The 24,840-nt window shown below is 52.6% G+C and overlaps 9 protein-coding genes across 9 annotated transcripts; 3 read left to right on the forward strand and 6 right to left on the reverse strand.

Moving 5' to 3' along the window:
- Positions 1 to 25: 25 nt before the first annotated feature.
- Positions 26 to 1,145, reverse strand: QC764_122230 (uncharacterized protein). The gene is made up of 2 exons (XM_062943457.1): positions 969 to 1,145; positions 26 to 916 (listed from the first exon to the last, which is right to left on the reverse strand). The coding sequence occupies exons 1-2, from the start codon at positions 1,081 to 1,083 to the stop codon at positions 42 to 44; spliced, it is 990 nt and encodes a 329-aa protein (XP_062806580.1). The 5' UTR covers positions 1,084 to 1,145; the 3' UTR covers positions 26 to 41.
- Positions 1,146 to 1,710: 565 nt separating this feature from the next.
- On the reverse strand, positions 1,711 to 2,837 carry QC764_122240 (uncharacterized protein; the record flags this gene model as incomplete). The annotated part of the gene is made up of 2 exons (XM_062943458.1): positions 1,711 to 2,376; positions 2,436 to 2,837. 2 exons carry the CDS (start codon positions 2,835 to 2,837, stop codon positions 1,711 to 1,713), a joined length of 1,068 nt encoding a protein of 355 aa, XP_062806581.1.
- A 96-nt stretch (positions 2,838 to 2,933) lies between these two features.
- Positions 2,934 to 5,921, forward strand: QC764_122250 (uncharacterized protein). Its single transcript, XM_062943459.1, has 4 exons — positions 2,934 to 4,195; positions 4,252 to 4,345; positions 4,405 to 5,105; positions 5,170 to 5,921. Exons 1-4 carry the CDS (start codon positions 3,491 to 3,493, stop codon positions 5,308 to 5,310), a joined length of 1,641 nt encoding a protein of 546 aa, XP_062806582.1. The 5' UTR covers positions 2,934 to 3,490; the 3' UTR covers positions 5,311 to 5,921.
- Positions 5,922 to 6,027: 106 nt separating this feature from the next.
- On the reverse strand, positions 6,028 to 8,761 carry QC764_122260 (uncharacterized protein; the record flags this gene model as incomplete). The annotated part of the gene is made up of 3 exons (XM_062943460.1): positions 6,028 to 6,802; positions 6,870 to 8,447; positions 8,509 to 8,761. 3 exons carry the CDS (start codon positions 8,759 to 8,761, stop codon positions 6,372 to 6,374), a joined length of 2,262 nt encoding a protein of 753 aa, XP_062806583.1. The 3' UTR covers positions 6,028 to 6,371.
- Positions 8,762 to 10,220: 1,459 nt separating this feature from the next.
- QC764_122270 (uncharacterized protein) lies at positions 10,221 to 11,375 on the reverse strand (the record flags this gene model as incomplete). The annotated part of the gene is made up of 3 exons (XM_062943461.1): positions 10,221 to 10,291; positions 10,361 to 10,686; positions 10,738 to 11,375. The coding sequence occupies 3 exons, from the start codon at positions 11,373 to 11,375 to the stop codon at positions 10,221 to 10,223; spliced, it is 1,035 nt and encodes a 344-aa protein (XP_062806584.1).
- A 4,750-nt stretch (positions 11,376 to 16,125) lies between these two features.
- NdufA8 (ndufa8, NADH-ubiquinone oxidoreductase complex I 19kd subunit) lies at positions 16,126 to 17,643 on the reverse strand. The gene is made up of 4 exons (XM_062943462.1): positions 17,099 to 17,643; positions 16,770 to 16,997; positions 16,524 to 16,656; positions 16,126 to 16,435 (listed from the first exon to the last, which is right to left on the reverse strand). The coding sequence occupies exons 1-4, from the start codon at positions 17,116 to 17,118 to the stop codon at positions 16,301 to 16,303; spliced, it is 516 nt and encodes a 171-aa protein (XP_062806585.1). The 5' UTR covers positions 17,119 to 17,643; the 3' UTR covers positions 16,126 to 16,300.
- Positions 17,291 to 19,051, forward strand: NUP57 (Nucleoporin nup57). The gene is made up of 4 exons (XM_062943463.1): positions 17,291 to 17,702; positions 17,756 to 17,888; positions 17,983 to 18,626; positions 18,686 to 19,051. Exons 1-4 carry the CDS (start codon positions 17,628 to 17,630, stop codon positions 18,809 to 18,811), a joined length of 978 nt encoding a protein of 325 aa, XP_062806586.1. The 5' UTR covers positions 17,291 to 17,627; the 3' UTR covers positions 18,812 to 19,051.
- On the reverse strand, positions 19,045 to 20,061 carry QC764_122295 (uncharacterized protein). The gene is made up of 3 exons (XM_062943464.1): positions 19,762 to 20,061; positions 19,591 to 19,689; positions 19,045 to 19,521 (listed from the first exon to the last, which is right to left on the reverse strand). The coding sequence occupies exons 1-3, from the start codon at positions 19,769 to 19,771 to the stop codon at positions 19,484 to 19,486; spliced, it is 147 nt and encodes a 48-aa protein (XP_062806587.1). The 5' UTR covers positions 19,772 to 20,061; the 3' UTR covers positions 19,045 to 19,483.
- Positions 20,062 to 20,289: 228 nt separating this feature from the next.
- Positions 20,290 to 24,789, forward strand: GCV2 (glycine decarboxylase subunit P). Its single transcript, XM_062943465.1, has 2 exons — positions 20,290 to 24,064; positions 24,123 to 24,789. Exons 1-2 carry the CDS (start codon positions 20,902 to 20,904, stop codon positions 24,209 to 24,211), a joined length of 3,252 nt encoding a protein of 1,083 aa, XP_062806588.1. The 5' UTR covers positions 20,290 to 20,901; the 3' UTR covers positions 24,212 to 24,789.
- The last annotated feature ends 51 nt before the right edge of the window (positions 24,790 to 24,840 follow it).

The raw sequence follows: 24,840 nt of genomic DNA on the forward strand, positions 1-24,840 counted from the left end.
CGAGAAAACCAATGCCCAATCCGCCAAACACCTCAACCTCTTCACCTCCGCAAGCGGCTTTCAACTACAGGCAGCTGAGCCCCGAGAACGGCCAAGCGATCAGCCGCATCGTTCCCCGGGTCCCCCGAATGTCCCGCCACCTTGGTAAACGTTGTCCTCGCCCCGGCGGCATCCCTCTCGTCAATCAGAGCCCGAATAGGCTTGATGATATCGTCGTTCTTAACCGCCGCGCCCTTTGCCGACAGCCACCCGTTTCTGACCCATCCCCGATACCACTTTGTCACGCAGTCGATGGAGTATTGACTGTCCGTTCTGATCTCCACCGACTCGGCGGGGTCAAAAGCCTGAAGCGCGAGAAGGACGGCCATGAGCTCGGCGCGCTGGTTGGTTTGCAAGGGGCCCGGGAGGCGTTTGGAGATGTTCCTGGGGTCGCCGGCGCCGAAGTAGACTCCTATCCCGGCTGTGGCGTGCCTTTTGCCGTTGCCGGGGGCGGCGCCGTCGGTGTAGACTACGATCAGTTCGTTTGGGTCGGGGTTAGGTCTGGCTCTTTTGGCGGGGGGCTCTCTGGTGGCGGTTGAGGTTGGGGGGACTGGGTTCTTTTTGGGGAGGACGATGTTGTTGGTGACGGTGTTTATGATGGGATAGCGAGGGAATGCTGGTGGTGGTGCTGGTGGTGATGGGGAGTTGTCGCGGGCCGGAGCAGGATCATTGCGGTTGGTTCGACCAGGATAGCTGGTTTGAGGCGAGGAATGATCAGAGCCACGTCGGATGAGATTCGTGGTTTGTGGTGTTGGTTGATCAGGTCCCCGTCGGAAAGGTTGGCTGCTGCTGCTAGCCTGCTGGTTTGTCATGTTTGAAGAAGAGCGGCCCGCGTTGAACCAGTCCTGTGCTTCCTTGCGGGTGGGAAAGCTTTTGTCTATGAAGGCCAGTCAGTGTAAGGTATGCATCATGAAGGAAGAGAATCTCACGAATTGCGCCGCCAAAGCCGGTGACTTGGTCCCTGGCCTCATCCCAGCTGGTGTAAACACCGGGCTTTTTGCCGACGCGAACAGCATAAAACTTTGGTCCCCCCTTTCTCGCCATCTGCCAAAGCCTCCAGAAAAAAGAGCGGCGTGCCAGGGTGATTTGTCGCGGATGGCGACGAAGGTCGGCAAGATATACTAAAGTGCAACAACTAACGGACAAGGAATCAACGGCGACTTCCTTCGCGTGTGGCTTGGCGCGTCTTTCAACTCTTAGTTTCAGTGACCAGAAGGTGTGGTGTGAATAGAAACCTCGCGGAGGCAAATCTGAAATAAATTGATCGAGTTTAGTGGGGTTGGTGGAAGCTGATGCTTTGCTGGGCCCAAGGAAACGATTTCCTCAACACATTCTACGCTATGGCAAACGGCCTACATCAATCACATTTTAAATGATCATTCGAAACCAAACACTATAGATGAAGCAAGCCCATAGTCATAACGGGCCGTCCATTTATTAACTCCTGCCGAAACCAAGAATAGTAATCCCATCAGGTCGAGTCATCCCAAAGCCAAAAAAAAAAAAAAAAAAAAAAAAAAACAAAGAGGGAAGCAAACATCAATAATACAAAACGACCTCCGCCCTGTCATACCACGCTCGTCTCTTGATCCCATATCGTACCTTATCGTCCGTCATTCTCAACCTTCCTTCGCCCATTCACCACGACCACTTCTTTAACCGCCGCCAAACTTAGTTATTGTTCTGGCTGTTCAGAATCCGCAAAATGGCCAAGAACAGGTTGATAATGTCAAGATACAAACTCAAAGCGGCAGCGATCTCCTCCTCGACATGGTGCTTCCTCATAACGAGCTGTGTGTCCACGAGGATGTAGCCGCTGAAGATCAACGCGGCCAACAGACCGTAGATGAGCTCAGTGGTGCTGGTGTGAGGAAGGAAGAAGGACATAAACCCGAAGAGGACCAAGCCCCAAAGAGCGCCAAAGAGATATGGCATCCATGAAGTGAAGTCGTACTTGGACTGACAAGCGAAGGCCGTCAAGAAGATGAAGATGCCGCCGGTGAGCACGACTGCGTTGAGTACGATAGAAGAGTCGTAGAAAGAGACAATGACGGAGATGGTGTAGGCTTCAAGAAGTGTGAAGCCGGAGAGGAAGAGCAGATTGGTAGGATATGAGTGACGTTTCCAGTAGGTGAGGATCATGAAACCCATGGAGCCAAAGAGAGACAGCCAGAGAACGGTGGGGTTATTCTGAATCCAATTTCTGTAGCCATCGCTCATGAAGCTTAGGGAGCTCACGAGGGTTGTTGCGAGTATTTGGACAGTAAGAATGGTGTAGACTTTGCGGATGAACTGGTTGCGGATCTCGAGGGTAGCTTCGGCAACGGAACCTCCGAACTAGAGAAGCGCTGTTAGGTCAAGCTGTTGATACAGAATAAGCGCAGGAGTATGCCCACCTTGAAGTCATCGGGGATGTTGTCTTCGCTGCTGCGAGGGGCGCCGCCAAAGAGGGCAGCATTGTCTTGCGCCGAGCTGCTCTCAGCCTGGTACGACGGAGGCGGCTGCGTGTAGAGGTGCGCATCGGGATCTTCCTGCGCAGCAGGCGTATACTTGGCTGTGCTCGCCATTGTGCCTGTTATCAATGTCGGATCAAACTGGTGGTGACCGTTGCGTATAGTTGGCTGTAGATGTTCAAGCGCAAAAACGTTGTCTATTTGTAGGCAATCGGTGTAATACAGTTGGATGAATGACGATGGCAGCCTTTCACGGAGGATGACCCGAGAGAGTGGGGAATGCGCTAGGTGATCAGTGGCGGAGCTGCTGCAGGTAAAGACCAGGTGGATGCCGGAAGGTTCCATTAGCCTGGGGAAGCTCGCCTATTTACATAGATCCCACTGCAGCCAAGGCCGTTTTGGTCCCAAGACCTGCAATAACATTGTATTTCTCTCTCGAAGAAAATAGATAAGCCTCTCTGGAGGTGTGATACCGAGTTCGGAACTGTGACAGTGCACTATATATCTTTTGAAGAGTCATCGGAGTCACTCGGAAAGGGGAGCGCACAGTTGGGCAAAAGCCCGCCGTGAAGACTATGCAGCAAAAGGGTGTAGCGGGGGAGCAGGGGTTAGGGTTCAACGAGACAAAGATGTCCACCGCCCGAACCCCCTGCAGTCAGGGTCCACTGGCTGTACTGGCTTGCAACTCTGTCTGGCATTGGGCAAACGCCGCCAGTCGCGTCTCCCAACGACGTCCGCGAATGTTTCGGGGAATTTACGGCCCGCATTTGAGCTCTACTGAAGTCAACACCTGCTGGAGGGGAGCGTTTTCAGGGTGACCAGCAAACGGAACGATCAATCGACATAGCGGCGCCGGCGGACGGTTATCGAGTGTCTCGCCTTGCGACCTTTAACTTCGAGCCCAAACACCACGAATCCCTGAACACGCAAATGCGACTCCAGCGACGACAACATCCCATTCAAGCAACACGGTGAGCTCGTCCTGAACAGGCGCAGCCATGGCCGGGAATACAAACCGGTACTCGTCTTACACGACAGCCTCTGTTGGGTCAGGATCAGATGGCAAGAATGGCGAGAAGGCGGAGAAGAAGGATCTCTGGAGCTCCATGCTGGACGGGGTAGCCAGCGCAAAGCGACTGCCAGAAAAGAATATTATTTTACTAGGAGGTACTGTCGACTCCCAGCGAGAGTTCTTCGAATCCCTCTCCAACAACGAGCTACGCCGAACCCTTGATCGAAACGCATCTCGAATGCCCCCAGTCGCAAACAGCTTTGCACTGGGGTATACCTACTACGACGTTCTTGATGCCGACCAGGAAGACACCTTGGCTCGCATATCTCTGTACACTCTTACAAACCCCTCGCCGAGCTTCGCGTCTCTTCTCAAGCCGCTTCTGACGCCTCAGACGATACCCAATACCCTGATTGTAATATTACTGGATTGGTCTCAGCCGTGGAAATGGATGCGCCAGTTGCGGGAGTGGATTTTGTTACTCAGGACTGTTCTGATCTCGTTAAGCCATGAGTGTATGGCAGCAATGGAGGAAGTGATGTTGTCATGGCGCGACCGCGGTAGGGGTGGCGGGACCAACCTCGACGGCACAACGGCCTTGCCAGTCGCGGATGATGGTGTTGCTTTACCCCCAGGTCCTGGCGAGTGGGAGGACGCACTGGGTATCCCACTATGCGTTGTCGCTCAAAATGTAACATCCCATGGAATCGCCTCCTTTTTCGCAGTAGCTAACCTCAGCCTCGGTAGGCCGAAAAAATGGAATACCTTGAAAAAACACAAAGTTGGAAGGAGGAGGAGTTTGATGTTGTGTTACAGTTCATGCGGACAGTATTGCTTAGGCGTATGCTGCCCCTATTTTCCAGAGAAAACAATCGTCACAATGCTAATGTGGTCCCACAGATGGCGCTTCTCTGATTTACACCACCCCCTCTTTACCCTCGCAACTCCCAAGCTTGATTCATTCAAGCCTTGGCATCCACTCACTTCTGAAGAAGCAACCACTAAAGCACAATGTCATCGACAGGGACAAGATTGTAGTCCCCCCCAACTGGGACTCGTGGGGTAAGATCCGTGTACTACGAGAAGGTTTCGACGTGGAACGTGTCAGCAATGCCTGGACCGCCGACCTCGATCAGCCATTCCCACATCCTCAATCAAACGGCAACACGTCAAATCGCGAGCCCAATGGCGAAAGCGGTGAAGCTGTTCACGACCAGGAAGAAGAGGACGACGAAGAACCCCAGGGCTCGACAGTCAGGCTATACGAGCTGTCGGTGCAGGATCCCACAATGGACGCCCTCCAGCTGGCGGGGCGCGACACTCACTCGACCGAGCTTGAAGTAAAGAGCGAGGACACCCAAGCCTTCCTCGGCAAACAGCTCAAGCAGCTCGAGACCTTCAAGAAACAGCACGACGAGACCTTTGGTCAAGACTTTGGCAGCTCCAGAAATAAACCCTTCAAGAAGATTGAGGAGGATGAGGGGGCGCTGGACCCGTATACTCGGCCGACAGAAGCCAAAGTGTTGGAGCATATTGGCCCGGTGCAGTTCAACATGGGCGGTATCCAAGTAGACGCGGATGACATGGTTCAGAGGCTCAAGGTGAGCACCCCGGTGAAAATTTTGAACTCTAATCATACCACAGGAGACTAACATTTGTGTCCAGGACCGTCAAGCATACGGCACCTCCGAGCCAGGCAGCCCAACAGATGAGGTGGGCGCCGAAGCAAACGCCCAAATGGATACCGAAAACCTGCAGGCCTTCTTCCAAGGCCTGATGAACAGGAAGAGCGGCACAGGCAAATGATCCTTTTGCCGATTTGCCAGCTACATACAGTATTAATAACATTCGCATTCCTACATGACAAAAACAAACACTCAAGGGGTCAGCCTCTTTTTTCTTCACTTCTTTTCCCATTCATTGTGCGTCGTTGTTAGAAATGGTCGTGTACATGTCTATCTAGCTCCGGTTAAGAGAGGGAGGGAAGGGGGCGTTAATATGGATTATGTCACCCCTTGTTTTGGAACAAGAAGATTTAGATACCCCCTGTTTTCGATATGGACAGAATATCTCTGTCGAGATATATTCGTGACTGATGTTTTGAGCCAGAAGCATTGGTCGTCTGTCTGCTCCAAGCATTTGCGGTCCCCGTGGTCATGAATGGGTTTTTATCTTCACCAAAAAGATGCGCTTCATGGTAGTTCATCGAGTGTGTCTGACGGAGATGGGGGCCTCCCACACAGAGGAGTAGAGGAGAACGCTGTCTTATTTGGTGTCAGGGTCTCAACATATCTCTAATAGGTCCCGAATGATGGGTGATGGTTCTTTCACAGGTGCTTGAGCATTGTAGGGCGATAGCCGAGAGGCCTTGGAGCTATCATTTGCCGCACAGTGTTGGGATCATGTCTGCACATGTAGAGAGAATGCTTCATGTTGGCCCTCTGATGCTCCAACCTCACCTGCGTAGACCTGCAAAGCCAGGCACATGCTTTATGTCATGAGATTAGGGCCTCTTCAGCAGTTCTCGGCATAAGAATCTCTGTTTCGACACCTGACCACAGCATGAAAAAGCGAAACACTCAAAACAGCCATCGTGAGTTAGGGAGAAAACACTAAATTCAGCATCTACACGTACCACTTAATTCAACACCCATGCTACTACTAAACAGCTGCTAACTATAAATACATGACCGCTTTGATACAAGAGTCCCGACACACTCAAAAGCTACCTTCCCATGCGTTTCATTCGCCCACTGCTCAAGCGTGCCAGTGCCCGATTCATATATCCCTAATCAGGTCCTGGACCGTCGATATATAACCATGTCTGCCTCTTACAACTTCAACTTGGCAGGCATCGCCAGGTATGACTATTTAGCCCCGACAAGAACCCTTGCGCGACCTCTCGCTCTCAAGCGTAGCTCAGCCAGCTGTGACTGAGCAAGGTCTTGATTCTCTATCCGGACCTCTTCCACTCCCAGTTTCGCTGTTATGACATTTGCCAGTAGGCTCTGGTGTATCCAGTGATGTTCCATGAGCTCGGGGTCGAAAGCCTTGATCGTTTCTAACGCAATCTGCTTATAGCGCTGTTCCGCAAAGATGGAGCCCAGTCTGTAGAGGTTGGAGGCCGAGACGGCGTTGACCGAGGGGATCAGAATGTCCATGGCACTCTTCAGGCGTGGGATATTGCTGCTGATGGTCTGCAGCTCAGTTGAATAGAAACCGCCAGAGCCAGCGGCGCGTCGGCTTGGGGTACCGTTCGCTGCCGATGGCGAGTCATAAAATAGCCGGTTTTGTGCCTCTGGTCCGGTGCGTTAGCAACCAGCTCTCCATTGTCGTCATTTTGAAACATTAGGGGATCGACTCACCTTGAAGATCCTGGGCCCAATTTAGCCACCGCTTACTGAGTGTTGCTTCGTACAGATCCAAAAGACCCTCAATCAAAAAGGCATAATCATCAGCAAAGGCAAGCGTCTCGCTCGGCCCATTGTTCCAATAGCGGTGCAGTACTTTGTGCTGCCCACCGTTTGGGCCTTCGGTGTTGATATCATTTAACCACAAACTGTCAAAGATAAACTGGGCTGCCTTTTCAGCGCGTTTGATATACTCCGCACTTTTGGAATGGCCAACAGCCTCCGCCGCCGCTTGTGACCGGGATAGTGCTGAGATGACCATGCCGTTGACTCCAGCAATGATTTTCGTATCTCTGGGTGGTCGTACGCGTTCCTTGTCCCTATGAGCAAGCAACTTCTTCTTTGAAGATGCAATGATCCGATGTATCTCCTCAACCGGAAGACCATGTTGAGTCGAGAGCTCATGAACACCGTTACCGGCGGAAAGAATGTTTTGGTTAAGAAACTCATCGGAGGGATCCCGCTCTTGGGGTACATTGCCATCCTCTTGTACATTCCAATATGCGGCAGCGATATTGCTGGCTTCTGGTCCCAGAACCTCGTCAAACTCCCTATGAGTCCAAAGGTAAAATGTCCCGTTTGTCATGTGCTGCTCGCCCTTGCGATAGTATGAGTACGCCGCCTCGCTTGAAATAAAGCCCCCATTTTCTTGCTGAATTGCGGGACTGATCAGGTAGTCGGCCAGACCCAACACAACATCGGCGAACTCGTCTTGGTTGGTTAGTTGCGTTCCTTTTCTGTTTCCAAGCCAGGCGTCAAGATAAACCCCCAACAGTAGGGCGTTATCGCCCACCATCTTCTCAAAATGGGGCATGTTCCAGTCGCTGGTGGAACTCATCCGCATGAACCCTTCACCGATGTGGTCTCTTAAACCACTGTTCTTCATCTTGCTCAACGTCTGAAGCGCCATCTTTGTCGCCCTCTCAACATCCTCGTCTCCTCCAATGACATCGCGTACTGTATCAGGACATTCTCTGAGCCGGAGCAAGAAGGACAGCCGCGCCGGGTTAGGAAACTTTGGCTCCCCAGGCTGGCCAAAACCGCCATGCACAGGATCGAAAAGTTTTGCTATACGGCTTACAGCAAGCTCAACGTGGTCCAGGTCCACCTCAATATCCGAATCGGACGTTGCTGTGGCGTTGGGAGCGCGAGCAAGTGGCAAAGCGCCTTCCTGAACAAACTTTTCTAGACCTTCGAGCTCCTTCGCAGCCTCCTCCCGGCACTTTTGCTCCTTCTCGACCCACAGTCGATGATTACTTTGCAAAATGGTGAGCAGGTCGCATGCCTCCCCATCCTCCCCAACAGTACCAGGCGCAGGTAAATAGGCATTCGCGAAGAAGGGCTCGAGATCGGGAGTGAAAAATAGGTGTAACGGCCAGCCACTGATGCTGTTGACAGCAACGCTGTAGTTTTGGTATATTGCATCGAGGTCTGGTCGCTCCTCCCGGTCCACGATGATCGGGACAAAGTGCTCGTTGAGGAAGGCGGCAACTGTGGGATTGTGAAATGTGTCCCGGGTTGTTATGTGGCAAACTTGGAGTGGTATACGGTCAGCTTTTGTTGTTATTGAAAGCAACAGCGGAGAACAGCTTACGGTGATCAGCCAGAAATCCAATATGCATGTAGATGGGTTTATTTTCGGCCTTGGCTCGGGCCAGAGTTTCCTCGCTCATAGGTTGCCAAGCTACAGGTGTGTCGGCATGAAGGGAAACATATGGGCTCTTGCTTTCTGAGGCGCGGTTCCGTACAGGTGGGAGTTCATCGGAGCCCAGCGACTGGTTTCCTAACGCTGGCGGGGCGGCTCCGTCTGCCGCCGATTGCTGCTGCTGGAGCTGTGCGCTCATCATCTTGAAGAGACTGACAAAATTCCTCCCGATGACACTGTTCAAATGACCTTCTCAAGTCTCAAGGCGGGCGGGTGGTTATAAGTAAGTTGGGACCAGATCGATGACCAGCTGCTTGGTGAACTAAGGCCGGCTTGATTCGTTGCGGGGTAGGTCGATAGCTGTGACTCAAGATCTTGCAGTCGGGTTATGGGTCCAGATCGGAAATCAATATTCACGAGAAAGTTTGATGAAGCAAGTTACTATAGGCTGGCTTCGAAGTCTGGAAACATAGATGATGATAAGCCAGGTCGTGAGAGAAGCCTTCTTGGGAAAGGTTGGGTTGCTGGACACGGAAGCTGTCCTGTGGAGTGGCCCTCAAACCGATGCGCCGGGGAGCTTCCGGCCGGCTAACACGAGCAGGGATATGACGGGATGCGGCTTGCCCGTTGCCGAGCCCCACCTGACGGGAGGAAGATCAACGGCATATTGAGACTGTCGGGGTTATCATCCTGAACATTTTGTGCTACAAATCTGTAATGTTCAAGTCAACAATAGGGTTGTCATTCTCAGTATATCTGGAGGACGTGTGATATCCATCTGACTACCACTCCACCGTCCCACATCTAAGCGTTACCGTCGACCCAAAAAGAAGACCCTCAGCATCAGCTGTCGTCATGATTCCACAAGCCCATACTTGACAGGAAACCAACATCCTGATTCAAGATATAAACATCTCATATAACATTCGGTATCTGTATACGTATGATACATGAAGTACCCAAAAGCATGATAACACCGCCATCCATGAACCCTATAAATAGCATCATCCGTGTGAAGCCATTGAGGAGGCACCAGCCGCGATGAAGGTAACAAGGCCAAATCCCATATCAAGAATTGAATAAACTTCCCCGAGCAGTAAGCACCAACAAAGACAACAAACTATTCCCACATGAAGGAAGACAATGTAAACTCCTAAAATCAGAAAAATCAACCGCAAAGCTACAACCGAGGAATACTCTTCCTCGGCAGACGAAGCAAATGGAAAAACATGCGCCCCATATTCCAAGTCATCAAGGACTAATTTTCACGCTCCTCATTCCCTTCCTTGTGCTGCCCATTGTCGTGTCGTAAGTCTCGTAGCTCATCGCTGGTTTTTGGCCAGAGGTTGACATCGCTGTGATGACGGAACGTGATTTCGCAAGGGATCTAGAAATGAAGCCGAATAGTACGGCGGACCGGTTGCCAAGGCTTTTCTCTAGCTCGAGCTGGGTTGACAGGTAACCGTGCGACCCATCCTCCCTTCTCAGCCAACATAGATACCAAGTTCACCAGGATCGAGCGGTAACAGTGGAATAAGTGCAATGTGTACAACAAAAGACGATTGTATACACAGGAAGAAGCGAAAAGATAAACGGCCCGGGCCGTCCCGAGTATTCTACATAGTTACGTCGTCTTCGTTAACGATCAGTTGTGCCTACACTTAGGCTGCGATGGAGATGGGCTGGCCAAGGGGAGGCAGCACATTCTTGCCGTAAGCTCCGCCCATGTTTCCTACACGTACAAAAGGTTAGTTCGGTGGGACACAAGTAGTTGTGGATAAATGGCTATTTTGAAACGTACCAACAGGGAAATAATTGCAGACAGTGTACAGAGACTCCATGTTGGAGACAAGCGTGCCGACAGGGCAGCGAGCGGTGAAGCAGCCAACCTGTTTGGAGTCCTTCCAGACAAGCTGGGTGAAGTGCCCCCACTTGGAGAAGGTGGCTTGAGCCTGGGCGCTAGGGTTGGCACGGCCATATTCGCTGGCAGGGAAAAGCTCAAGCTCGTCATTGTACCAGCCATTAGAGATGGCGCGAGCAGCAGCAGCAGCTGGGTCGACTTTGTCAACGTTAGCAGATGCGGCCCACATGGCAAGATTTTGGCCGTAGCCACCACCGTTGATGCTCCTGCAAAACAGTTAGAACCATGATCCAACGTCGGAAACCTATTCTACTTACGTGTCGTGCTCAAATTTGCAACGTTGGGCAAGAACCTTGGCAGAGTCGGCATACTGTTGTCCCCACTCGAGAGCACCAGCGGAGTGGTTAAAACGGTGCACATTGTGGCTCTCAAGAACAGCCTTCTGATAGTCACTGGAGGCCTCGACCTTCACTGGAGCTGGGGCCGGAGCTGGGGCCGGAGCTGGGGCCGGAGCGGGGGCTTGAGTAGACACGGCAGGGGCGGGGGCTTCGACGATGGGAGCAGGAGGCTCGACGACGGGGGCCGGGGACTTAACCACGGGGGCAGGGGCTTCCACAACGGGAGGAGGGGCCTTTGTAGCAGGCACGGGCTCCGGAGCAGGCTCAACAACAACCACCGGCTCAGGAGCAGCGCTCGTGCTGGGAGCCGGAGGGGGAGGAGGTGGCGGGGGGGGGGCGGCAGACGTGGTGGTCGCGATGGTAGTAGTAGTGGTGCGCTGAGCGGGGCGACGAGCCACGCTGAACACAGCCGGAGTGGGCTGCTCGCCTTCGGTGACAGTGACGGTAACCCATTCAATGATGACCTTACTGTGAACAATAAGGCGACGCTCCTGGAGGATGGGGCTGGCAGCAGCCAGAATAGCGCCGCAGGCGGCGAGCATCACTGAGGACTTCATATTTGTAAAATCGGCGTGTCTGTCTAGAACATTAGTCTCGCGGTCTGATATGCATTATCAAGGTTGAGTCAGATTGGTGAGAGCAGATAGCCAGAGGGGACTCCCGTCACCCAACTTTCAAAACAACAATATGATTGTGATGCATGAGACACGGCCCACGTGGGCATCAGAGAGACGTTCCAACCAGCAGACGTACCTAGAATGATGATAGTTCGGGTCTGAATGATGGATTGGTCGTGAGGGGATGGGTCTGAGATGGGGAGTTATGTACCCAGAGCTAGGTTGAGGGCAGCACTGCTGTCGTTGCTTGATCCTTCAAGGATGTCGATGGGATCGTTCGCTGTTGTGAGACAGTCGTCGGTCCGCTGAGCTGGATCGAGATGACGTCTTTTGACTTGCCGCACCGGTCCGTCGAGGAAACTGCTAGTGGAAGGAGTGACGAGAAAAGAATGCGTGACGATACTTGTCGTCGTCCACAACCAGGGTTCACGAGTACCGCAGTAGCCACAGGATTCCGAGGTCGCCCTAACACCAAACGACAGCGCCGCCGTCAAGAGAGGTGTTGATGTTTTGGTTTGGGAAGGAGTGGAAAGTCGCCAAATCGAGCAGGGCACAAAAGTCGAAAAAGTCGAGAGACCAGAGATGGCGAACAGTTGGTAAGGAGTGGACTGAAGTAAAACTTCAAAAGGAGTGTTGGGGGAAGAAGAGAAGGTGAGGAAATGGTTGTGGGAAGGATGCAGTCCACGGGTCACACCAGAGAAGAAAAGGTGAAGAGTTGAAAGGTGAGAATCGAGAAAGGAAGGGTGGTGTTCTTAGCAGCCGGCAACGGGTGGGGCCCAAGCTGGAGCGTCAGGTTGAGGGGATCAGAATCCAGGGTGCTGGTCCCGGCTTCTTGGCCCCCTTCAGACGTCACCTTAATTTTCTTGAATGCGGGGCGGACGGAGTGGAAATATCACGACCACGCCGCAGTTCTCAAGCAAACAAGCGGACCAGGGGAGGGGTTGATGCATCAACGGCACCAAGGGTTGGTTTTCAGGTGTGTGTCCAGATGTGAAGTTGGGTTTTGCTCACAAGGTAGGTTTCTTTACCAGACGATAGCGTCAGCGGTCGTTGACTTTTGGAACAGGAAAATTGCAGTGCGAAGTCCAATTCTATTATACTCGAACTACATCCACAACCGCGCAACGCAGCAGCAGCGGGTATCCTGTGATGCCTTTCCAGGCTGCCGGCTGGGTCGCTGGGTTTCTCGGTCTTCTCAGGTGGTGTCACGTCAACTAGACAATTGGCTCCAAAACACAGGGAGCTGTCGTCCCATGTTTCTGATCAGGGCCGTTCATCGAGCCCTCGGTTTGATAGCCGCACTCCTCGAGACCCTTCTGGCCCAAAGTCTAGAGCCAATCAAATCGCTGTTCCTGAGGAGTGCCTTGCAGGACTTGGCGGGGTAGCTTGCAATTACCGGGGCTAACCTGGGTGCCCAGAGATTGGGAGAGCCAATGGACACAACGGCGGTAACCCCCGCCTGTCTGAAACGACGCTAACAGCGGGTGGAGACCTTGACGAAATTCACCACTGCTCCCCCTGAGAAACTCCATCGACAAGCGTACGATCATGTTGCATTGTTAGGGTTGATAGGATCGTGCCGTCCAAAGCCTTAACATGACTCGATCGACGCCAGCATGTGTCGCAACACCAAACGATGTTTTATCAAGTTCTGAGATAATACAGTGCTTTCTATGATATTCGTGTATTGAATCTGTTAAGTTCCCGGTGGGGAAAAAACAAAACATATCCCCTGGTCTCAATCATCACCATCTGTCTGGATTGTATCCGATTCTGACAGGATCAGACTTGCGAAGCACAACCTCGAATCCTGCAGTGCAGGAATTTTGCTACGATACCCCCGGGCCACTTTTTATGCCGCTTCTGTGTAGTTGCAAACCTGGAGAGTCCTGGAGAGTCTGGATCGAGTTCCCTACTAGGTCGGCATACCTAGCAAATTTGCAAGATCGGAAACTAGATCTCTTGGGGCATGAGCTCGGTGTTTGAGAGCAGATTGCACATCCGGGTTTTTGAGGATTTTGAGCAAAATTTCATCATCTTTGCCATTCGTGCCTTCCACTTCCAGATATACCCCGCGGGGAGCAGGCACAGGGCGGCAAACGCCCACATTTAAGGGGGGTCGATCACCGTTGGTCCAACTGCGGCCAGATTGTCGTGCGAGGAAGACGCGCAGGGGTTTCCCTACCGGTGGTTATGATATCCATGAAGGAAATCGGTCTCTAGCAACCGGCAACTTCATGCTCCTTCTGGTGTGGCTCTCTCCTGCGACGGGAGTGTGTATATTCGATTCTGGTGTCCGGGAAGTCTGGTTAAAGTATAAAACATTGCAACGTGGTGTGTGCGCCTCATCGACATAGCTGCTGATCCAGAAGATCGCTCCCATTTTCAGACCACAGTATACCAAAGACAAAGCTGCAGATTATGTGCGTATTCGACCCCGCAAAACCTTAATGACCTCTAAATGGAGGTCGATATTCTACCCTTGAATCCGAAGAGGCCATCGGGATCTTTTCTGGCGGGGTTTCTCGTTTTCGTCTCAGACTTCAGAGTCGGCAAAGTTTCCGTCACGGAACGTGAGCCGCCGACTGCCTGCCTGCCTGCCTGATGCTCCCAGCTGTCCGTTGGTGACAGCCTCCTATATTTTGGAAGACGATGTTTGTCGCACAGCAGCGCATCCTTTTGCCACTATTTTACGCGTACCCCTGAGGAACGGGTGCAAGAATGTGGCCCATGAAGACCTTGGGGGCGACTTGCTCATGGTGGCCGAGATGGCTTTTGACCTGGCCCGTGGTGCCCGTCTCCATCGGCCTCGACAGTGCTGTCCGCGACCATGACCACTTCATGTCCATAAAACCGACCACAAAATGAAGGATATCTCCCCTATCACTCCACTCTCCGTTCGGTGCCACATGTTGGGTCTGGGGAAGCAAAGCCCCATGACTGACGAGATGCCAATTTGATCGACCAGATGATGCCCTGCTTGTCTGACTGTTACGCGAGAACTGATGTGGAAGTTGTTCCGAGTGACTCAATAATAGCATACATATTTTTGTCCGAGGCACCGTTCATACCCACCGCATGGGTCATGCCGGATGGGGATTTCCAGCAAGTTTAAATCGCTGCGGTAGATTGAGACCATCAACCCGTCATTGTGATCCCTGGTTGGAGAGGGGTCTTGCTGCAAGAAGGCCTACCTACGCCATCAAAATGTGGTTTTTTTGCTGCCGAATTCTTTACATCAAAAAACCCTCATTGAAACATGCCCAACTTCCAGTCTCCGAGACAGATGAGTGGATGACCACCTATGATCACTTGTTATTGTATGGTCGGTTTCTCTCGGGATATTGGGTGAGTAGCCTGCAGGTGTCCTTGTTTTGCATATATTAATCTCCTTGCAATGGCCGACTCAAACTACATGATTGCTGCCATAGCCTGTCAAGGGTAGTGAGCACAAGACCACAACATATACCGCCGTCGTCCAGTTGAATGAAGGCAAGTGCTGACAGACCAGGCAAGGCCTCCGAGACATTGAAGGACATCATGGCAGGCTGAGTTGAGGATTAGAACACCAGTTCCCTAGGTTAAGACATTGTCATCAAGACATGGCTGATTCACGCCGCTCAACTCCGGTTTCGCTATGCCAGCAATCAGGTCGCCAAAATGTGTCGCGGCTTTCCTGTCCACCTTTCTCAACTTGAGATCCCTATATCCAGGGAATACTCCGTTCATCTGGTCACTCATACACATCATGACCGAATATGTCCAAAGATATGGTGGTCAGAGTGTACCAAACGAAGTACAGAGCCCGGGAGCATTCTCCTCCGAACTCAGTGCGGAGAACCTCCAGCCTCTAATAGTGCTAGGTGCTATTTCGAGCCCTTTCCGTACCTTGGTCACAGTCACAGTCGCATTTTCACGTTTTGTGACCAGTCGTCGACGTTGTTGGTCGTGAATGAGAGAAGCTCGGCTCGGAGATATCGCCCCGCGAGTTCTGGTCATCATGGAGAACTGAGCTCAATCTCTGTAAAAGTTCCCTTTGACTGGTGCTGCGAACGTAGTCACAGTTGCGTGTGTGGCTGCCATGGCAACACAGGGGGGACCTTTAGTGTAATATGATCGTTCTTGTCATCGAGGTTCGCGTAAGCTGTTAATGGTACACATTAAAACATTACGTGTCCACGACGAGCACGAGCAGATCTTCCACTTGCTGAATAGTTGATGAAATGGCCCGGAAAGTGTTGGCCCAGGAGAAGTCATTGTGGATCTAACTACGCGGCTGTTCGTGTTTGTGTGAAACATCGACTTTCCTGAATTGACGCAAAATATGAACAGGAGTGGTTTATGAGACAAACATACTGGATGGCAGACAGCAGCGGGTTTAGCTGCGCCCCATTTCCGACGTGAAAGACCGCCAACGTCCCTGGGTATGACGAATGAGGCTGAGACCCAATCCGCTTGAATGTGTACTGCTCTGGAGGCAGACAGCTTGGTGCAAGCCTCTTCATCATGACTCTTCAGAGAGCTACCACAAGATTCCACGTACCCCGAAGTCTTGCCTCGACGGAGAGAATGAAACACAACCTTGTCTCGGCGTGCCTTGCCCCACTGCCCCTGCAACTGTTCTCAGTCAAGACAAAATAGCGAGTGAATGATATACGCAGAATACGCAGAAGGACAGTCAACCGCGAAACTCTGGACAAACTTTAGATTCACCTTCCTCCTGTCGTGTGCTGGGTTTCTACTATATACAGAGCCCAGACGTGTGCATCCATCTATCCCCCATATCAAGACAGGTAGGTAAAGAAAGAAGAGCTCGCCACATCCTTCAAGCGCAGACAGAAAGCCCCTTAGAATTCCACCCAGGCTTAGGAGGACTGGGACTTCTCAGCAATGAATGGCTTCTCCCACGCCGGGACCGGTGAGTGGGCATAGATCTGCTTCTGTCTGAGGTGGACGGGTGTTGACTGCTTGGGCTGGTCAGGAATGACCTTCTCGAGCTTCTGTTAATCATGAACATGTGGGTTAGCTTGCGACATCGTCCGGTGGGTGATATATGTGACTGGGCTCGGTTCCAGGGACATGACGCACCAGGTTGTCGAAAACACACTTGTTCAGCTTCCACTCATCGGGGCGGCACTGCCAAAGCTGATGGTTGTTGTTCTCGAGACATGTCCAGTGGGCGCGAAATTGCTCCAGGCATGACTTGTTGATATCCTCGATGCTGGTGATCAATCGTATCTGTCAGCTCTCATGGCCTCTTCCTGCAATGTGTCGTTGTCGAAATCCAGCATGAATCCATTCCCCTAAGCCAGAAATCCAACAAGGGGCACGTACACGCTCCGGGCGCATCTGGTGACCCGCCGCCCCTCCTTCAGGCACTCAAACTCGCCCTTTCCGGGGTTCTCAGTCTTGCATTGCATGTAGTCATCATTGTAGTCCTTGCACCGCGCGCCGATGAAGAAAGCAGCCGAGAGAAGAGGGGCAGAGCTGGCGCCGACCTCCTTGACTTTGGGGATCGAATCTGGCAGCGGCGTCGGGTCGATGAGGATCTGCTGGTTGAAGCTATCGATTATGTCAGTGATTCCGTGCTCCAGGGCGCTGCTTCCCCTCAATCACACCAATTGGTGAACTGGGGCTTAGAAGCCGTCACAAAGCACACGTACGTGGGTTTTCTGGCTGCCATCTTGACGGTGTTGGCGGGCCTAACTTGGCTGCGAAGCTATGAGTGTTTTGGAGCTCTGGCGATGCTTGGAGTTGCTGGAGGTTCGGCTTCCTGACGTGTGGGTCCCACCCGCTGGTGGATGATTGGCTTTACCAAGGTGAGGCGCCCTGCCCGCACGGTGAGGACCCACTGGAAACGCGGTCTGCGCCAGTGAGCAACGTAGAAAGCCTGGGCCAGCTTTTGATGGAGCTCAGTTTTTGAAGGCTGCAAGCCGAACAAAACATTCAACCACTCCATATCCGACAAAGTCCGACAGCAACTTTACGCATCTTATCCCTTCTTCATCAGTTGCTTGCGACAAGGCCACAGGAAATAAAAAGTACAAGCTAGACAACTATAATTGCATCTCCGGCGCGCATCCCTCCCGGTCAATACTCCTCGTCGCCGTTTGTTTTCGGTCCCTCGATTTGCGACCTTCCGTTTGTCTCCCTACCTTACGCGTTCCATTCGACCAGATATATCACTTTTCGATGTTTTCAACCGCCACTAAGCCCGCGGGGCAGAACATCTTCGGTAATAGCATGTTTGCGCAACCAGCTGCCAGTGTAAGAAGAGTCCCGTCTCTCAACGAACGGGCGTGATGCTAATTCGACGGTAGCAACAGCAGCAGCAACAGCAGCAGGCGCAACCACAAGCGCAACAACAAGCACCTTTGGCGCTAGGGCAGACTTTGACCAACTCGACCCAACAGTTGGGCAGCTCAATATGGCAACCTGGGAGCCAGACAAACTGTATGTTTTGCTTCTTATCACCCAACCTATCACTCCTTACTACATGATTGTGTGATGTTCCGTGCTAACCAGTGCCATTTGTTCGCCGAACCAGTTCAGAAGCCAATTCCTGATCAGATCAAGCTCATCACCGAGAAATGGGACCCCTCGAACCCCAACTGCGTTTTCCGCACCTATCTCTACAACAAGGTTGACGAGCACGCTGTACCACACTACCACCCCGGTCCTCAGGACGACCCCAAGGAATGGGACGAGGCTCTTCGTAACAAGCCTGCGGCCAACTTCATGCCCGTTCTCTGCGCTGGCTTCCCAGCTATCGTTGCGCGCCTAACGTTGCAACGAAGGGCCCTTGCCGAGTTCAACAACAAGCTCCATGCCATCAACGCCAGCTTAGACGCGATTCTTTCTCGTCACGATTTGGAGCACTCTGTTCGTGCGCTCAATGCGCGGAGGAAGCATGCGGAGCAGAGCAGGCGTTGCTTGGTTTTGGCCGCCAAGGTCCAGATTCTGCGCAACAGGGGTTACGCGCTTTCTGGCGATGAGGATCAGCTCAAGCAGAAGCTTCAGAAGATCGACAAGGACCTGCAGGACCCTGCTTTGAGCGCGCGGTTGGAGGAGTTGTGGAGCCGTCTTATCATTCTCAGGCAGTATGCCGACAGCCTCAAGGACGAGATCAACAAGCCTGGCGCTCTTGAAAATGGGGGCTTGAGCGAGGATGTGGAGGCAAAGGCGAAGAAGGTTGGTGTTTTCCCATCGCAAAGCAACTTTGAAACCCCAGGGCTAACAGTGCTGTTTAGATCCTCGAAGACTACGACAAGCAACTTCAGCACCTTAGAAAGCAGGTTGAGGAAGCCAAGAAGGACTTTGACGAGTGGGAAAAGGAACACAAGCCAGCACCGGCTCCGTCAAAGAAGGCACGCTAGTCACATGCTACACCTGAATCGGCGAGGCTTACGACACGGTTTCACTAGGCTGTGTTGGTTTTCCAGTCTAGGGGCTCTATTGCATACTTCAACACGCAAGGAAGTAGGGAAAAAATAGGACGAGACCTGGGCAGCACGGCGAAGGCGTTGGTGTGGATACGGATCTTTCGTAGAGTGTTGGTACTCAAAATTAGGGCATAATATTCGCCTTGTCATCATGAATCTATGGACCCCTCGTGACTGTTTATGCTTTTTGATTTCCTTCTCATTTTTGCCTGCAATTGCGAGGTATGTCCGTGATCTTTTGACTGGGAGCTGAGCTTTCAACAAACGCCTTGCCATGGAAGCCGCCAGATGGTTTTCAGCCTATGCCAGAGACGCCGGCGGCTGGCTCCTGTTGGCCCTCTGGAAACGATCCCACTCACAATCCTCACAAAGAAAGAGCAGGCGCCGTGCCTAGTGTCACCGTCTATCGGATGGCTACCCCTTACCACATGCAAGTGGTCAAGCGAGTAAGCCTGCCTTCCCTGCTCTAGTTCCCAGACAACACCCACTACTCTATTGTTGGTACAGGGCGTTTATACATGGCCTGGTCGTCACGGTGGTGGTATTTGATATATCGCAATACGTGACCAACAGGCTGTGGCAGGCATATCGAGTGTCTTAGACCGTTTAGAAGACCTTGGAGACGGCATCGATGACGAAGGGGGCTGTACAAGGGGGCAAAGGTTAGAATCACCCAACCAGCCGGGGGAAGATAGAGATTTGGAATTTCATACAGAGGTAGAGAGCAGCGGCTGTGGCGATGACCCGCTGGATGGTGAAGGTGGCCTCCGCCTCGGCGGCGCGAAGCTCGGCCTCGGAGATTTGTGGGGGCACTGTTTCGATTATTTGTTAGAATTTTTGGAAGGCGGTGAGATCTTGGAGGAGAGGGGGAGACAGTGACGTACAACCGAACATTTTGGATTCTGTGAAGGGGTTGTGGTGGTTATTTGTGTTTCGTGGTGGGAGGACGAGGTGGCCGGTGACGATGGTGTCGATTGGGTGCTGCGATAGGAATTGATTTTATTTTCTTTCTTCTGGGAACCTTGAAAGCTCAAACTTCGGATCCGGGTTCAAAGTCTGTGGATCAAGATCCAGTGTTTTGACTTTTCAGGCTTTTTGCTTGAATTCTGACCCCACGATGGCAGTTTGAAAGAACTTGGCGGTCGGTAAACTTTTTTTTTCATGACGCCATCCCTAGTTCGGCAATCGGGCTTGAGGGCGGATGACAGCGGCGCGAGCACTGGCACCGCCTGCCCGGTGCAGAAGGTGGGCTTGGCATTGCGGCTCGGAATGGTACCCGGAGTACAATTACCTAAGACAACACCATATGCAACGAACATGCAAAGCCGGTGAACCAGTCGGAGCGTTATCAGGAGGCCCCTAACCGAGAATACCCGACTGCCACCGCCCTTCCCTTGAAACTGGCATACAAACAACTGCTCCAGACTCCAGGGCCGTGGTTGATACTGGGGACCGATAACGGTGGGGGGTGAGTGGACTGTCCTGGGGACTGGGGACCTCGGAGGGTGACAGTATGACTGGATAAGGGCTGCCATTGACTTTAAAGTTTGCCGCTTCTTCTTGCTCCTTATCTCTCTTACTTGTCCCGTATCTGTCGTAGGTTGGGAATTCCAGTTTCTTTCAGCGAGTTTTCACCAGTCTAGCAGACAATCGCATATAGACCGGTTTGCCGCCTTGACGTCAACCTGGCTCGGGATTGTTCGTGGACTGCCGTTAAGACCGACCCTATCTAAGCGCCATTGGACTGCCTCCCACGTCGTACTTCTTACTTTTTTTCCCCCCGTATTTTTTCATATTCTCCTCATCCCTTGCGCCAGCAATACACGTCGGTGTCTACGGCCACACACGGCATCTTTGTGTGCCACTGAGCATTCAGGGTACAACCTTAACAATCCTTGGCCAGAAGTCTTTGTTCTGGACGGACGCGCGCTCTTGCGCCGCCATATCGACTTGTCCGGCCGTCATTGACACCTGGGCCCGATTGAATCTCACCGAGGTCTCGAAGCTCTTGTTCTCCGGTCACAATGGCTTCCAGACAGCAGATGGCGCACCTGCGCAAGGTACCAGGTGCTTTGCTCCACGCTTCCCGAGCTTCAAGACCACTTTTGCGACCTCGCATTTCAACTGCTTGCTCTACTCCCAAGGCACTCGCACGATGGGAGAGCACCACGAGCGCTGCCTGGGAAAGCCCGAAACCGACCCTCCAGACACCCGAGTTCCATAGACTGCCCGACCTGTTTCCTATCAATGAGAGCTTCACCAAACGGCATATCGGCCCGGACGATCAGGGCGTGCAGGAGATGCTCCAGGCTCTTTCGCCCCCTGTCAAGTCGCTTGACGAATTCGTGGAGCAAGTCATACCCGCGGATATCCGGTCAACCAGGGAGTTGTTTGTGACTGAGGGAAAGCAGTCTGAGAGCGAAACCATGTCGAGGGAGGGTCTCCAGGAATGGGAGGTTCAGAAGATCGCACAGGACATTGCTGGGACTCCCAACAAGTCGGAGAGATACTTCATTGGCGAAGGATACTACGGCACTTTGGTCCCTGAAGTAATCAAGCGCAATGTGCTCGAGAGCCCGGCTTGGTACACCAGTTATACGCCATACCAACCCGAGATCAGCCAGGGCCGTCTCGAGTCCCTGCTCAACTTTCAGACCTTGGTGACTGATCTGACAGCTCTCCCGGTTGCCAATGCTAGTTTGCTGGACGAGGGAACTGCGGCAGCCGAAGCGATGGCTATCTCCCTGAACTCGTTGCCTACGTCGAGGCAGAAGCTGAAAGGAAAGACGTTTGTTGTCTCCAAGTCAACTCATCCTGCGACAATCAAGGTGTTGTGCGGACGTGCTGAAGCGTTGGGGGTCGAGGTCGCCATTATGGACGTTAACGAGTCCACGCTCGCCAGCCTGCAGGAGTTGGGCGATAACTTGGTCGGTGTCATGCTCCAGTACCCTGATAGGTTCGGTAACGCTGCCGACTTCCGATCGATTGCCGATGCCGTTCACAAGCAAGGCGCGCTCCTCAGTGTCGGAACAGACCTGCTCGCACTTACTCTCTTAACCCCACCGGGCGAACTCGGTGCTGATATCGTGTTTGGAAACTCGCAAAGATTCGGTGTACCCTTCGGATCGGGAGGACCCCATGCTGCTTTCTTTGCCGTGCAGGAGAAGCTCAAGAGGAAGATGCCCGGTCGTCTTGTCGGCGTATCCAAGGATCGTCTCGGTGGTCGTGCTCTTCGTCTGGCCTTGCAGACACGAGAACAGCATATCAGGAGAGAGAAGGCTACCAGCAATGTCTGCACTGCTCAAGCTTTGCTCGCCAACATGGCCGCATTTTACGCAGTTTACCACGGCCCTGAAGGTCTGAAGCGGATTGCTGAGAGATGCAACCTTGCTGCACGGGTTATTTGGGCGGCCGCTAGACGCTATGGCTATGAAGCCCAGGAGCCGATTTTCGACAAAGTTACCATCGACTTGCCAAACATGGCTGATAAGTTTTACCGTTTCGCAAAGGAGACTGGGGTCTACGTCAAACCAGTCGGCGAGAGCAAGGTTGCTATCAGCCTGGATGAGACGGTCACGGAGGAGGATTTGACCAGACTTGTCCAGATTCTTGGTGACTTCCGTTCCTATCTGGTGCAGCAGTCGGCAAACTCTGGAGAGGATTATGCTTCCACTGTCAAGAGCTTGCTCGAGGAGCAGTCCGTCAGAACTGCCAACATACCCGAGACGTTGAAGAGGACCTCCCCGTACCTGACACATCCCGTCTTCAACAGCCACCACTCCGAGACAGAGATGCTCCGCTACATCCACCACCTTCAGTCCAAGGATCTCTCCCTGGTGCACTCCATGATTCCTCTGGGCTCATGCACCATGAAGCTGAACGGTAGCGCTGAAATGTCGCTCATCACCCTGCCAGGCTTTGCCAATGTTCATCCTGGACGTTTGAAGCAGAACATCAAGGCGCAGCCGATTTACACTATCATCTACGAGCTTGAGGAGCAGTTGAAGAGCATCACAGGCATGGATGGTGTGAGTTTGCAGCCAAACTCGGGTGCTCAGGGCGAGTACGCAGGTTTGCGGATTATCCGTAGCTACCTCGACTCTCAGCGCGGCCCTGACGATCCTGTCCGTGACATCTGCTTGATTCCTGTTTCGGCCCACGGCACGAATCCGGCGTCAGCAGCTATGGCGGGCATGCGTGTTGTCCCCATCAAGTGCGACACTAAGACGGGCAACTTGGATCTCGAGGACCTTCGGGCCAAGTGTGAGCAGCACTCCAAGCAGATTGGTGCCATTATGATCACCTACCCCAGCACCTTCGGTGTTTTCGAGCCGCAAATCAAGGAGGTCTGCAACATCATCCATTCCCATGGTGGCCAGGTGTACATGGACGGCGCCAACATGAACGCTCAGATCGGCCTTTGCAGCCCTGGTGAGATTGGCGCAGATGTGTGCCATCTCAACCTGCACAAGACTTTCTGCATTCCCCACGGCGGTGGTGGCCCAGGTGTCGGCCCTGTCTGCGTCAAGAAGCATCTGGGTCCTCACCTTCCCATTTCTACGCTCCACAACTACCCCAACCATACCACAACGCAGGTGACCAGTGCGCCATTTGGAAGCGCCGGTATCCTCCCCATCAGCTGGTCGTACATTGCTCTCATGGGCGCCGCCGGCCTCAAGAAGGCCACCCAGGTCGGCCTTCTCAACGCCAACTATCTCCTCGCCAAGCTCAAGCCCCACTACTCGATTTTGTACACCAACGAACACGGCAGATGCGCCCACGAGTTCATCCTGGACGTCCGGCCTTTCCAGGCCACCGCCGGCATCGAGGCGATCGACATCGCGAAGCGCCTGCAGGATTATGGCTTCCACGCTCCCACCATGAGCTGGCCCGTGGCCAACACCCTCATGATTGAACCTACCGAGTCCGAGTCCAAGGAGGAGCTTGACCGCTTCGTCGATGCTCTTGTCAGCATTCGCGAGGAGATTCGTGAGATTGAGGAGGGCAAGGCCCCGCGTGAGGGCAACGTCTTGAAGATGGCGCCTCATCCCATGGTGGATATCATTGGCGGCGATGGTGAGGAGGGAAGCAAGTGGGATAGGCCTTATAGCCGCACCAAGGCTGCCTACCCGCTGCCTTGGCTCAAGGAGAAGAAGTTCTGGCCTAGTGTGGCGAGAATTAACGATAGTAAGTGACTTCTTGCCGTGTTATGGCATCGGTCTCAAGTACGCTGACATATTTCTAGCTTACGGAGATACCAACCTTTTCTGCACCTGCCCTCCTGTTGAGGACACGACGGGCGGTAATCTGTCTTCTGTTCAGACTTCTCAATAGACACACAAATGGGTTTTAGACGGGTGTTGCTCATAGACATTTCTTCTTCTGCGTTGGAGTTTATGGTTTCGAGGGGGCGTGGGTCAAAAGGCAGGCAAGGGGAGAGTTCAACAAGTATCTCCCAAAGAGGAAGGGAAGAAAAGGAGATGGGGTTCAACAACACGTTCGGGCATTGATTGGCTTTTTACATATACAAGCCGCAAACGGGAGTTTCTGAGCGGTTTGGCGGGATCTGGCAGCATTTTTCTCCTTTGCTTTTCAACATGCATGCATCTCTAGATACCTTACAACAACACATCATCAGGTGGCTGGCTCTAGGGAGGAACTAAGGGAAAGGCGTTTTTCAACAAAGACGGGGTGGTTTGTCAAAATAAATAGTGTCGGGACTGTCTTTCTCATTTTTTGTTTTCTTGAGCGTTGGAGTTGTTTGGGTGGATGGGTGAGCTCAACATTGTGAATCGACAGCTGGAACCAACCCCATGTCTCACGCACTTGGCTGTTCATCTATACGATCCACACTAAGATCCGCGAAATAGAACACTTTTGTTCTGTCAAAACGACTACTTAAATTGCTTCCCGTTTTATTTTTGACCTCCATGAAAAATGACCGCTCCCAATATGCAACTCTG

Source organism: Podospora pseudoanserina, chromosome 1 (genome assembly GCF_035222485.1).
Source record: "Podospora pseudoanserina strain CBS 124.78 chromosome 1, whole genome shotgun sequence".
Lineage (NCBI taxonomy): Eukaryota > Fungi > Ascomycota > Sordariomycetes > Sordariales > Podosporaceae > Podospora > Podospora pseudoanserina.

Excerpts from the sequence above, each read along its gene's own strand:
- NUP57 (XM_062943463.1), top strand. The coding sequence starts at position 17,628 with ATGTTTTCAACCGCCACTAAGCCCGCGGGGCAGAACATCTTCGGTAAT. Across the intron at positions 17,889-17,982 it reads ACCTGGGAGCCAGACAAACT|TTCAGAAGCCAATTCCTGAT; the intron begins GTATGTTTTGCT and ends TCGCCGAACCAG. Across the intron at positions 18,627-18,685 it reads TGGAGGCAAAGGCGAAGAAG|ATCCTCGAAGACTACGACAA; the intron begins GTTGGTGTTTTC and ends AGTGCTGTTTAG.
- NdufA8 (XM_062943462.1), bottom strand. The coding sequence starts at position 17,118 with ATGGCAGCCAGAAAACCCAC. Across the intron at positions 16,998-17,098 it reads ATGGCAGCCAGAAAACCCAC|CTTCAACCAGCAGATCCTCA; the intron begins GTACGTGTGCTT and ends CATAATCGATAG. Across the intron at positions 16,436-16,523 it reads AGTGTGTTTTCGACAACCTG|AAGCTCGAGAAGGTCATTCC; the intron begins GTGCGTCATGTC and ends CATGATTAACAG.
- GCV2 (XM_062943465.1), top strand. The coding sequence starts at position 20,902 with ATGGCTTCCAGACAGCAGATGGCGCACCTGCGCAAGGTACCAGGTGCT. Across the intron at positions 24,065-24,122 it reads TGTGGCGAGAATTAACGATA|CTTACGGAGATACCAACCTT; the intron begins GTAAGTGACTTC and ends ACATATTTCTAG.
- QC764_122250 (XM_062943459.1), top strand. The coding sequence starts at position 3,491 with ATGGCCGGGAATACAAACCGGTACTCGTCTTACACGACAGCCTCTGTT. Across the intron at positions 4,196-4,251 it reads TATGCGTTGTCGCTCAAAAT|GCCGAAAAAATGGAATACCT; the intron begins GTAACATCCCAT and ends CAGCCTCGGTAG. Across the intron at positions 5,106-5,169 it reads ACATGGTTCAGAGGCTCAAG|GACCGTCAAGCATACGGCAC; the intron begins GTGAGCACCCCG and ends ATTTGTGTCCAG.
- QC764_122295 (XM_062943464.1), bottom strand. Across the intron at positions 19,522-19,590 it reads AGCCGCTGCTCTCTACCTCT|CCCCCTTCGTCATCGATGCC; the intron begins GTATGAAATTCC and ends CCCCTTGTACAG.
- QC764_122230 (XM_062943457.1), bottom strand. The coding sequence starts at position 1,083 with ATGGCGAGAAAGGGGGGACCAAAGTTTTATGCTGTTCGCGTCGGCAAA. Across the intron at positions 917-968 it reads CGGCTTTGGCGGCGCAATTC|ACAAAAGCTTTCCCACCCGC; the intron begins GTGAGATTCTCT and ends TGGCCTTCATAG.